The sequence below is a fragment of the Schistocerca serialis genome, chromosome 4, assembly GCF_023864345.2.
Source record: "Schistocerca serialis cubense isolate TAMUIC-IGC-003099 chromosome 4, iqSchSeri2.2, whole genome shotgun sequence".
NCBI classification, from domain to species: Eukaryota; Metazoa; Arthropoda; class Insecta; order Orthoptera; family Acrididae; genus Schistocerca; species Schistocerca serialis.
Window position 1 is genome coordinate 48,180,095 of NC_064641.1, and position 13,174 is coordinate 48,193,268.

Below are 13,174 nucleotides of genomic sequence, written 5' to 3' on the forward strand. Positions count from 1 at the left end.
CTCACTGCTTTGACACACTTATCATTCGATTTCACAAAAACTATTTGGCCCAAAAATTAGATTTTTACACATCTTCTTGACTGATACCTTCCCCCCATAAATGACTTAAATTTGTTTCGATGTTCAACCCAGGTATTGTGCAGCATTGAATATAGTAAACCATGCACGAAATTTTGAAGAGTTTGCAGAGGTAAATGTCCATAGAGTATACTTTCCGTATGGTCGATTTTAGTTGCCACAATGTTGAGAATGAAATGTGGACAAGGTACCTAAATTTCATATAAAATTTACTGTGTAACAATATCTCATTTAATTTAAGTACCACATAGGTGTCGTATGTAATATTGAGAAATATTCCATCTTTCGCGACTGCAACAAAAGTGTGTCTGCACAGGCGAGCAGTGCAGTGACAAAATCGCGCACAGCGCGGAATGCGGGGAGCACGTCTCTGTAGCAGCGAAAGGCTTAATGCGGCCTTGGTGGCATTACTTCATGAACTGCGCGCTCCCCCCTAAACGTAAGCTTGCGATCTATGCTATACTATGGTGCTGCTTCTCTTGGCGCGTGCGTCGTGTGCAACTGGCAACGCAGCAATCTCCCGCGTCTGGGGGGGCATGCGCGAGCCGCCAAGATAAAAGAATAGAACTATAATAACTATTTCAAGATAACAATCAAGAGCAAATGTATTACAAATATTAGTGATTAAAAGAAAGAGGAAAAAGAGTCATCCATGCAATGCTAAAACTTTGTATTTTACAGCATATATTTGTTGCTTAGTGAAGATCTTGTATTTGGCCTCTCCATAACATTCTCCCATTGGCTGCCTTTAGCCTAACATTATAACGCATTGCCATCTGCACTACCCCATGAACAGGCCAGAGTCCAAATATTGTAATGAATTGTGGCTAGTGAGGTATTTTTTTACTTCATTTGTATATATTGGGGGATTTTCAGTTATAGGGAGGGGATGGGGTAGAGGAGGACCATTGGTATTCCAACACCTAATGGTTCTCGGAATAGAAACTATGTACATATGCATGTAAATCATTCTTAGATGGTGAATTACTAAGGATTCCTGTTTCTTTTACATAATTGTAACCCCGAGAAGACACCAGACATCTCATTACAACACTACCATATTAAATTTTTGCTTTATGGAAGGATAAATGGAGATCTGCGCATTGTTATGATGGTGGTTGTAACTCTGCATAAATGCAATCATACAACTTTAAGAAGAAGAAGATAATATTGCTTCACAAACATTCATAAATGGTAAATACTTTTGGTAGAATTGAATGGAATGAGAGTGTTTGAAGAAAAGTAATATAAATAAGTAAGAGGAAGGGTACTGGTAAGTTTTGGTTCAAAAAATTATGCTATGTCTTTATATACCTTACTAGCTGAGTACCTGGCATTACCAGGTGTGTATGTATTCTGATTCTATTAATCCATCTCATCCTCCCCCCTCTCTCTTCCTGTCTCCTCTGGCCCTCTCTCTGTACCTCTCCTCCTCCCCCCCCCCCTCTCTGTCCGTGTCCTCCAACCCCCCCACTCTCTGTCCAAATCCTCCTGTCCCTCTCTCTGGCCATCTTCTCCTCCCCCCTCTGCCATCTCCTCTCTCAGTTCATCTTTTCCTCTCCTCTTTCAGTCGTGTGTGTGTGTGTGTGTGTGTGTGTGTGTGTGTGTGTAGGCACACGTGCGCACACAAGCGTGTGCGCACATGCATGTGCACATGCGTGTGCATGTGTGTGTACACCAACACACCATCTCTTTCCCATAAACACTGCCTAATTTGCTTCTCCCAACCTCCTCCCTGCCTTATGCCTCTCCCCATCCCTCAGCCCACTCCACCCAGCACCCCCACCTCACCCAGTACACTCACCATGGGCCAGAAAAGAGCTGGCAGTCGACTGAGTGCAGTGTAGAGAGAGACAGGCATCTGTTGACGACGCAGTGCTTCTGCCTTTCAGCGAGTCATGTCCTTTATTCATAAATAAAAAGTGTGGGTCTTCTTCACTTTTGCATTGATATGATATTTGTTTGACAAGAGCAATTTCTCTCAGTACACTATTGCTAGTTAGCTGCTTTGTTGCTAGTTAGCTGCTCTGGGCACTCGAGGCTCATATTGAATACACAAGAGAGATGTGTCACATGGTTTGAACTGCTTTTCTCTTTTGTGATTCACTACTAAAAGAAATGCTGGGTCTCTTTTCTGTTGTGTGTAGGATGAGCCACTGCTTCTGCTGTGTGTGATGATGTGTCCATGGTGATGTTACAAGTGTCCTGTAATGATAACAGTCAAGCAAAACACACATACACACACACACGTTCATTACATAATAATTGTAATATCACTATAGGAGAGAGAATTTGTGGCCAAGAATATTATATACATAGTTTTTTTTAGAGATTTTTCCTTTTGATACAATTGTTTCCAATCTTTCTCAGTCTACATTTGAAAGTTCCAATACCAAGAGATTCAATATCATTTTCAACGCAAAAAATGGTGTCTCTGTAAGTGTACATAAAGTTATTACTGTTTCAGTAAAAAGTACAGAGGCATTGATCTTCTGGACAAAATATCATCAGTCCGAAGGATATGCGAAATCTGGATATCACCACAACATTTCAACAAGTGCCTCCAATATTGGAAGACTGAAGTGTTATCCATTTACAAAGTACAAAATAATCCACAATATTTTATCAAAAAATATTTGAAAATGCTTGATAATTATGTTAATCATCAGTTCATTCATCTTAATGCATTTTAACTTATCTTGGCTGAATTTTAGTTGGCTCTGTTGCTTCCACTGAGATACTGTATATATCATTCTGACAATGTTAGTGACATGAATAATTCATGAGCAGAGGTCTACATCATTACCTGCAAGTGGCTCACAGCACTCTTTTGTTAATGTCACTCCCCCCTACTTTCCCAGCCCTTTTCCTACCATTTCCCAAGACTTAATTGGAGAAGAAGCTAAAGGAAAATGAGAAGAAGATAAAGGGAAAGTAGCTTACCAATGGGACTCAATCATCATGCATTTTTTCACATGAATTTTGATAATACGATTAGCGGATAATATGAAAACATGAGTGTGAATGCTCTCTCTCTCTCTCTCTCTCTCACACACACACACACACACACACACACACACACACACACACACACACACACACAAACTTTATCCATTAATACTATTATCAAAGCTCATTTGAAAAGATACGCAATGATTGACTCCCATTAGTCAGCTAATTTCCCTGTATCTTCTCCAATTAATTCTTGGGAAATGGTAGGGCAAGGGCCAGAGAACTGGGGTGGGGGTAGGGGATATGAACAAAAGAGTGCTGTGCACCACTTGCAGATAATGATGTAGACCTCTGCTTGCAAATTATTCATGCCCCTTACATTTTCAGAATGATTTAAAGGATATCTGAATGGAAACAAAAGAGCCGATTGAAACCCAATCAAGATAAGGTAAAATGCATTAATGTCATGAGCTAATGATTAATATAATTATAAAGCATTTTACAATACTTTTGTATAAAATATTGTGGATTATTTTTCTGTGTCATAAGTGGAAACACTTCAGTCTTCCAATATGGGAGGCACTTGTTGAAATGTTTTGATGGTATCCAGGTTTAGCATACCCTTAGAACTGATGATATTTTGTCCAGAAGAGAAATGCCTACACACTATTTACTGCAATAGTAACAACTTACTGCAATAGTAACAACTTTAGGAACACTTCGAAATACACTATGTTTTGCAGTGAAAATGATATTGAATCTCTTGCTATTAGAACTTTAAGCCAGTTCTTTCGAATGTAGACTGAGAAGGACTGGAAACAATTGTGTCTAAAGGAAAAGTCTCATGAAAAAACAATAAAATCATGAGACAGAATTCGTGGCAAAGAATTTTGTTTCATAATTGTAAAGATTGTAAATACGAGGAAAATTGTAATTTCTTATGCCATAAAATTATTAGATGTTATATTAGTAGTATTATACATGAAAGTGGGAAATTGGGAGACAAAATAATGTCCAGGATCACTGTTACAGAACAGTTCTGGGAAACTTATCTGAAACCTCACTCAGCTGAAGTATTAAACTGTTCAATATTTATAACATGTTCTTACAGGGTGTTTCAAAAATGACCGGTATATTTGAAATGGCAATAAAAACTAAACGAGCAGCGATAGAAATACACCGTTTGTTGCAATATGCTTGGGACAACAGTACATTTTCAGGCAGACAAACTTTCGAAATTACAGTAGTTACAATTTTCAACAACAGATGGCGCTGCAAGTGATGTGAAAGATATAGAAGACAACGCAGTCTGTGGGTGCGCCATTCTGTACGTCGTCTTTCTGCTGTAAGCGTGTGCTGTTCACAACGTGCAAGTGTGCTGTAGACAACATGGTTTATTCCTTAGAACAGAGGATTTTTCTGGTGTTGGAATTCCACCGCCTAGAACACAGTGTTGTTGCAACAAGACGAAGTTTTCAACGGAGGTTTAATGTAACCAAAGGACCAAAAAGCGATACAATAAAGGATCTGTTTGAAAAATTTCAACGGACTGGGAACGTGACGGATGAACGTGCTGGAAAGGTAGGGCGACCGCTTACGGCAACCACAGAGGGCAACGCGCAGCTAGTGCAGCAGGTGATCCAACAGCGGCCTCGGGTTTCGCCGTGTTGCAGCTGCGGTCCAAATGACGCCAACGTCCACGTATCGTCTCATGCGCCAGAGTTTACACCTCTATCCATACAAAATTCAAACGCGGCAACCCCTCAGCGCTGCTACCATTGCTGCACGAGAGACATTCGCTAACGATATAGTGCACAGGATTGATGACGGCGATATGCATGTGGGCAGCATTTGGTTTACTGACGAAGCTTATTTTTACCTGGACGGCTTCGTCAATAAACAGAACTGGCGCATATGGGGAACCGAAAAGCCCCATGTTGCAGTCCCATCGTCCCTGCATCCTCAAAAAGTACTGGTCTGGGCCGCCATTTCTTCCAAAGGAATCGTTGGCCCATTTTTCAGATCCGAAACGATTACTGCATCACGCTATCTGGACATTCTTCGTGAATTTGTGGCGGTACAAACTGCCTTAGACGACACTGCGAACACCTCGTGGTTTATGCAAGATGGTGCCCGGCCACATCGCACGGCCGACGTCTTTAATTTCCTGAATGAATATTTCGATGATCGTGTGATTGCTTTGGGCTATCCGAAACACACAGGAGGCGGCGTGGATTGGCCTCCCTATTCGCCAGACATGAACCCCTGTGACTTCTTTCTGTGGGGACACTTGAAAGACCAGGTGTACCGCCAGAATCCAGAAACAACTGAACAGCTGAAGCAGTACATCTCATCTGCATGTGAAGCCATTCCGCCAGACACGTTGTCAAAGGTTTCGGGTAATTTCATTCAGAGACTACGCCATATTATTGCTACGCATGGTGGATATGTGGAAAATATCGTACTATAGAGTTTCCTAGACCGCAGCGCCATCTGTTGTTGAAAATTGTAACTACTGTAATTTCGAAAGTTTGTCTGCCTGAAAATGTACTGTTGTCCCAAGCATATTGCAACAAACGGTGTATTTCTATCGCTGCTCGTTTAGTTTTTATTGCCGTTTCAAATATACCGGTCATTTTTGAAACACCCTGTATGTAGGTGGCAATATTTACTATCATGTGTGTCTGCATACCAAGAACAAATTGTCAAAAATGAGAGCTGCCAAAATATTGGGAGCAGTGCCTGAAGGCAAGACCTCTTGACTTCAACACAGCATAGAACTTATGCAGAAATACGAGGGCTACCCACAAAGTACATTACGTTTTGAAATTACAAATAAATAAAGTATTGGAAATTTTTTTAAATTATATACAGATGAAAGGCACACTTAAATACTACTTTTCTACATAGTTGCCATTTAAATTAAGGCACTTACCGTAGCGATGGACGAGCTTGGAAATTCCTTCGTCGTAAAATTTGGCCGCCTGCGCCTTCACCCACGTTGTTACCTCTTTTGGGACAGAAAAGGTGTGATTTTTGTGGATTTCCTGGAAAGAGGCACTACAATAAACTCTCAAAGGTATTGCCAAACTCTGCACAACCTCAGAAGAGCAATACAAAACAAGCTCAGGGGAAAGTTGGGCTCAGAGATCTTGCTGATTCACGACAACGCCCGGGCCCACACGGCAAATGCCACTCGTGATGTTCTCGAATCTTTTAAGTGGGAGTTGTTTCCTCATCCGCCGTACAGTCCCGACCTGGCACCGAGCGAATTCCACTTATTCCCAGCAATGAAGAAGTGGTTGGCTATGCAGCGTTTTGATGACGACCCACAGCTTCAAGAAGAGGTAACCATGTGGTTGAAGGCTAGGCGGCCGAATTTTACGACGAAGGAATTTCCAAGCTCGTCCATTGCTACGATAAGTGCCTTAATTTAAATAGCAATTATGTAGAAAAGTAGTATTTAAGTGTGGCTTTCATCTGTATATAATAAAAAAAATTCCAATACTTTATTTATTTTTAATTCCAAAACATAATGTACTTTGTGGATAGCCCTCGTATTTATAACTAGCCTTTTCCCCATGGCTTCATATGTGTACATGTATGTCACATATATTGCACGTTTCCTCCACCGCTCTCTCTTTGTCCATCTCCTCCTCCCCCTCTCTCTGTCAATCTTCCCCTTCTCCACACTCTCTCTGCACATCCCCCCCCCCCCCCTGCTCTCTCTCTCTCTCTCTCTCTCTCTCTCTCTCTCTCTCTCTCTCTCTCTGACCATATACTCCCACCCCTCTGTTCATCTCCTCCTGCCTACTTCTCTCCATCCATCTCCTCCTGCCCACCTCCAATTACCCACCTCTTCCTATCCATGTCCTCCTGCCTCCTGTCATATCCACCTCATCCTACTGCCCCCCCCCCCCCCTCATATCCATCTCCTCCTGCCCCCTTTCCCCACCAATCTCCTCCTTTCCCCCTCTCACTACCCATCTCCTCCTTTCCTGTTTTCCTAGCCCTCTCTTCCTGCCCCCCTCTCTGTCCATCCCTTGTTCTATCCATCTTAACCTTCCTCCATCCATGCCCCTCTGCAGGTATAGTCCCTGCAGAGCATGTTGATAAAGCAGGCTGATAGCACTTCCACAAGACACCTGCTGTCCGGGGCAGCCTACACTTCTGGAGCTGGAAAACTTTTTCTTGTCCTGACACATGGGCTGCCCTGCTAAGGAGGTCAGTAAGACAGACCATTACTATTCCCGCACAGTACGCCTGTCATGCAGGGCAGTCTATGTGGCAGGGGCTGAAAGATATTTTAGTCCGTATTTCTACTCCTCTAGGAGGTAGGAAGCTATACACCCCATAATTCTGATAATTGTGAAGTTTTCTGTGTGTGTGCACCAAATTTAGTTGAAAATGCTCCAGGAGTTTGGGAGGAGATCCCAGATGTACATACATACATCTCCATACATACATACATAAATACTGCTTTTTCCTTGGGTCATTAGTGGAGTTGCTAGAGGAAGATTAACACATTAGTGAAGATATCATCAGGTAAATTAGATGGTGTTCCCAAGTGAAATGCAGTTTTTGTCTATCTTCCCCTCCCTTCCTGTGAACATACTCCTTAAAACACCCAAAAGCTAACAATTCATCTTATAGTTGAGGAGTTCCTCTTCATGACTGGTTAGCAGATGCACACTTTTCATCAAAAATAGAGCTTATTGTGACATTGTCCTGACTACATGGAAACTGGAGTTTGGTGTTTCAAACAACTGTTATAATGTGGTCTTCACTGCCTCATTATAATTTAGTTTCAAATCTACAAACAAATTTATTTAAACTCTACACACTTTAAAGAATTGTGTTTGCTTACAATGTTATAACCTTTGAGAGTAGTGTTCCACTTGGGCTTCATTGTCTAGACTGATTATTTCCCATGTTCATCACTCAACATGTTTGCTTGAAGGAACCCCAGAGTCACATACATCTACATCTACATCTACATGATTACTCTGCAATTCACATTTAAGTGCTTGGCAGAGGGTTCATCAAACCACAATCATACTATCTCTCTACCATTCCACTCCCAAACAGCGCGCGGGAAAAACAAACATCTAAACCTTTCTGTTCGAGCTCTGATTTCTCTTATTTTATTTTGATGATCATTCCTACCTATGTAGGTTGGGCTCAACAAAATATATTCGCATTCGGAAGAGAAAGTTGGTGACTGAAATTTCGTAAATAGATCTCGCCATGACGAAAAATGTCTTTGCTTTAATGACTTCCATCCCAACTCGCATATCATATCTGCCACACTCTCTCCCATACATACATGTGCTAAAACATTTTGTATTACATGCAAACAAAGGAAAATGTGCATTTAGGGCTATCTTTACTGTGATTTTCTGTCTTGTGAGCACACATTATTTTTAAATATCTTTACAGTTCCTTTCCATCTTGCCTGACTAGTTTGAGGATAGAATTCTGTTGTGTTGTTGTAAAAATTTTGTGAGTATTTTATTTGTTATTAGCATTATTCGTATAATGGTCCTTTGAATCATTTCTGTGAAAATCACTTATAAAAGAAAATATTTTAATCTATTGCTATGCATTTTTCTTAATTTCTTGTGAAACATATTTGAGATTAAGAAAGCAACAAGATGTGGCATTGCTTTTTGACAAATCTCATAAAAAACGTGATGTTAAGTTTCTAAAACCAAAACTTTCACTAGTGGGAGATAAGGGACAGGGATTGTGTTTGAATTGTGAAATCTGAGGGTAAAGAGGGCACACGTCAGAGCTGAATATCAAAATTGGTAACTTCAGTCTCTCTCGCTCCCTCTCTCTCTCTCTCTCTCTCTCTCTCTCTCTCTCTCTCTCTCTCTCTCTCTCTCTCTCTCATTCACACACACACACACACACACACACACACACACACACACACACACACACACACACACTCTTTTTGGGGGAGGGGAGAAAGGGGGGGGGGGGGACAACTGCAAGGAATGATATAAGTGAATTCATAACAAAGTGCTCATAGTTCAAAATTCATTAAAATACCATACCTCACTTTAAGTGAATTTGCAAAAACACGATCCAGTCACATTAATGTGACCCATATGCAGCAACATTCGCTTAATGGTCATTGAGGAAATACCGTTGATAGCCACTTGGTTCATTTGGGCAGTCAACTGCTCAACAGTTGCACATCTATTCAACTGTACAAATCTTCACAGCCATACCCATGCCATCTGTGGCCTGTGGTGCACCAGTTACCTTGGTGCCAGTTTCGGTAGCATCATTTTGTTATTCATGGTATAATATAACCACGACAGAATGTGAACAGTTTACAAACTAACTCATTTTGGAAATGCTTCCATCCTTGGCCAGAAAGCCAATGATCACGCCCTTTTGGATGCCAGATAATTTGCTTTATTTCTGCATTACAATGACTGCACTGTTTTCCACTTCTTCTTGACACACTTTATATACCCTACAGATCTACTGCTGCCACAAGCCATCTGTGAGTGGTTATTGCACATTGACATCAAACATAGGTTGTGTTTACATTGATGTGACCAGAGCACATACATGGAAGTCACCATAAAGAATTTTTTTGTAAAAAATAAAAATAAAAAATTGCATTCTTGTATGATGTTTTTGAGCCTGGAATACATTTCATGTGTTGTGAGTTTTGTGTATCCTCCTATTTTTTGTAGTTGATTTCTGTTGCAGTGAAACAGCCTATTAAATTAAAAAGCAGTCAACGTTTCAATTTTTATTCATGTGTAGAGGACATCTTTGCAAACAATATTGAAAAGCTACTTTCTCATTTACTTCTGTTCATATTTGCTGAGGAAGTAGTCTTTATTCTGGAAGGCTCAGAGCACATCATCTTTTATTTTGCTGGTTTTTTACTAGGATTTACACAAGCAAAGATATTTTATCCTCCTTTTGCAGGCCCAAAATTTTATGTTTATTTAGTAAACGTTACTCACATTTTATTCCAGATGTATGGAGTTGTTTTGCTGCAAATTTTTATAAAAAGAGTAGTGATATACCATCAAATTCTTTACCAGCTATAGCAAAGTATATGGCCGACACTTCCAAAAATGTGCTTGTGATGGCTGGAGCTGGCCTTAGCACACACAGTGGAATTCCAGATTTCAGGTAAAACTGTGTGAGGTATGTTTTAAATTAGACATTTCATTGCATTTAAAGATACTATTTACTTTAGATTCAGTGTATTACTGTTGCTGTAGTTCATACTATGGTGCTTGTAAACTGAGTTACTGATTACAGAGCATGGGTGGTTCAGAGTAGAGTTCAATCCAAGTCCAATGGTTTTGATTTTTTATTTGTAAATGCAGCATTTGTTCTCTCTGCAATAATATCAAACAAACTTTGTCCTGGGAATGGTACTACAGAGAAGCCTATCTCCGAATACAGTAACACCGAAGAAAAGGTGCTTGTCACAAGGAAAAAGTTAGAGAAGTTGTGTGCCTATTTGCAAATTTAAATTATCTGATTTCTGTATTTCATTTCTCCCTCTTATTCTCTTATTCAAATGTAAAGTGAGCAGCTATTCTATTACAAGATTGCTGAAGAAATTTTTCTGAACATCAGTGGAAGGCCAGAAAAAAATAGCTGCAGTTGTATCTGAGATTTCGCTAACGTGTGTTCATTATGTCACATGACTGACTCTGGCCATTGATATGACAGTCAAGCAGCAGGATGGGCAAGACACATGACATCAGTACATTTAAGCACAGCAGATAGTGAATGCTTGGCACATGAGACACTCCTTCGCTGAGGCCATGCAGGCACAGGGTTTCACATGTGCCACCATTTCAAAGACATTCTGCAAGCACCTTGTTTTGGGAAAAGAGCTACTGACAGAGTCAATGTATACAGGCAAAAATGTATTGACATTAAAAGTCATTACTGATTATTGCAGATTCTAAAAGCAAGTAGATGGACCGGAATCATAGGCAACCTCGAAAGGTGGGGGAGAGCACCTGTCCACTGTGCTGGAATCTGAGTCAGAGACTCCTTGTCGTTATAGAATTCTCACCTATTTCTAGAAATAATTTTCTGTGATACTACTAAACCCAGATTCAGCAATGGCGAAAACAACAAGACACTGTGGCTTTAGTGAGCACTGCATAGTGTACGTTTATTTGATTGTCAGAATGTTTTCAGTAAATTATAGCATTCCTTGGCATGGTGGCAGTTTTGAAACTGTTTTTCAGTCATGGCAGAAGCAGTCCTAGAGAGAACACTGCCAAAATATAGCCACCAACTTTTCAAGATAGTGTAACATGCAGACACTCTGTTACCAACTGTACAGTCCATATGACTTGTCTGGAACCTGTCAGAAGCACCTGGAAGTTGGATGTTGTCAATACTAAAGGTTCCTGGGAGACATTTGGGCTGCTGGTGATGGTGGTGCTGGATCCAAAGCATCAATCATAGGCCCAGAGACTTCTGGAAATGGTGGCATCCCTTTGGGATGTGACAGTTGCAGTGATGTCAGTGAAGTTGATTTCCATGGGCGTGCACTTCAGCTTGCAGGAAGGGAGGAACAGACAGCCATCCTGCCATCCTCTGTGAGCCAGGAGTAGAGAGCACAACAATGTGGTTGCAATGGTGGTGATGGTGGACACCTCAGTGACAAAGGGTGCTGACCATGGTGTCACAGCTGGAGTGCCAGCCCAGCATCCCACATGTTAAGGCCACCAATACCACTGAGTGCCCCTGCTGTTCCGCCTCAGACCCACAAATCCACCCTGGATTGTGCACAGATGTGCATGTCCACACTGGTGCACCCACATGGGATGGCATGGCTTTGTCTGCTTAGTCTTCCAGTGGTAGACAAAGGAGATCTAGAAGTATCCTATGAAGGGGCCTTTGAAGAAGCTCTGCCAGGTGTTGACCTGTAAGAAGTTATGAAGGAGTTTAGTGCTGTAGTTTATTTAGTAGCACTTAAGGCTTTTAAAAATTACACTTTGAGAGTGTGAATAAACCATTCTGCCTGCCCATTTGAAGCTGAACAAAAAGGTGTGTGGTAAAATGTTTAATTCCATTGTGAGTACAAAAAAATTTGAAATTGGCCACTGTGAATTGGGAACATTTTGTCGGTCACCAACAATGTACAATGTACCATCATTGTAAAGTACCATTGTTGTCTGTTGGAGGCAGGTGACATATGGGAGGTTTGGGAAAGAGTCTACAGTAATTAACCACACGGACCCCCAAGAAAGGACCTGTGAAGTCAGCATGAACTCGGTTCCATGGCTGCATCAGTGTTGGCCATGGAGAAAATGACTGAATTGGAACAAGCTGGGGTACCTGGCAAACATCACAACATCAAACCACCTGTGCATCATTATCATCCATACAGTGCCAGTAGATGTAGCACTGTACCGGTTGTTTCATCCTGGAAATCCTTCTATGGGATTGATGCAGGAATTGTAGGACAGAGCCACCACCCGTCATCATTCCTCATCTTCCATCAGGAGCATCAGGCCTCGATGAACCAGATGTTGGTGCCACCAATGGATAAAAGATCAAGTCCAGGTGGTATTGAATCTAAGAGTTTGGTAGGCCAAACCTATCGGATATATTCGCAGACCACTTTGAAGCAATATCTCTGGAATTTAGAAGGAACTCATCTAATGATTAATCCAGTTGGCTCTGTAACTGAAAACAAACTGTCCTGGTGGTCAAATCTAGGATTAGCTTCTGCCAGAAGGTGAGAAAGTGCATTAGAATCATGAGCATAAGTGTGATACTGAATGGAATATGAAAATTTGTCAAATAGCCTATTAAAGAAAGCAATGTGATTTGGTCAAAAAAGTGATGTGGGATTTATATCAGAAATAAAATGAAATGTGGGATCATGTGAAAAAATGCAAAATTTATGGAGACCATGTATGATTGGCAACACTTACTTTTTGATCTGTGAATAATGTTCTTAAGCTGGAGTAATATTCTTTCACATAAATGCAGTTGACCTCTGTGTACCATCATCTAACATATGAGAGAGAACAGCCCCAACACAAGGGGGTGCATCTATTGCCAACATCAATAGCAAGTGGGACTGGTAAGTCATTGGGAAGGGTGCAGACTGAAGGACTATTTTAAT

The 13,174-nt window shown here is 41.0% G+C and overlaps 1 protein-coding gene across 2 annotated transcripts in view; it reads left to right on the top strand.

The window, feature by feature from the left end:
• LOC126473636 (NAD-dependent protein deacetylase sirtuin-3-like) overlaps positions 1–13,174 on the top strand; it is an 80,280-nt gene that overhangs the window by 18,733 nt on the left and 48,373 nt on the right. For both annotated transcript variants that reach the window (XM_050100822.1, XM_050100821.1), the window contains exon 3: positions 10,038–10,197. In XM_050100822.1, the coding sequence (XP_049956779.1) occupies positions 10,038–10,197 (160 nt within the window). The remainder of the gene's footprint in view (positions 1–10,037; positions 10,198–13,174) is intronic.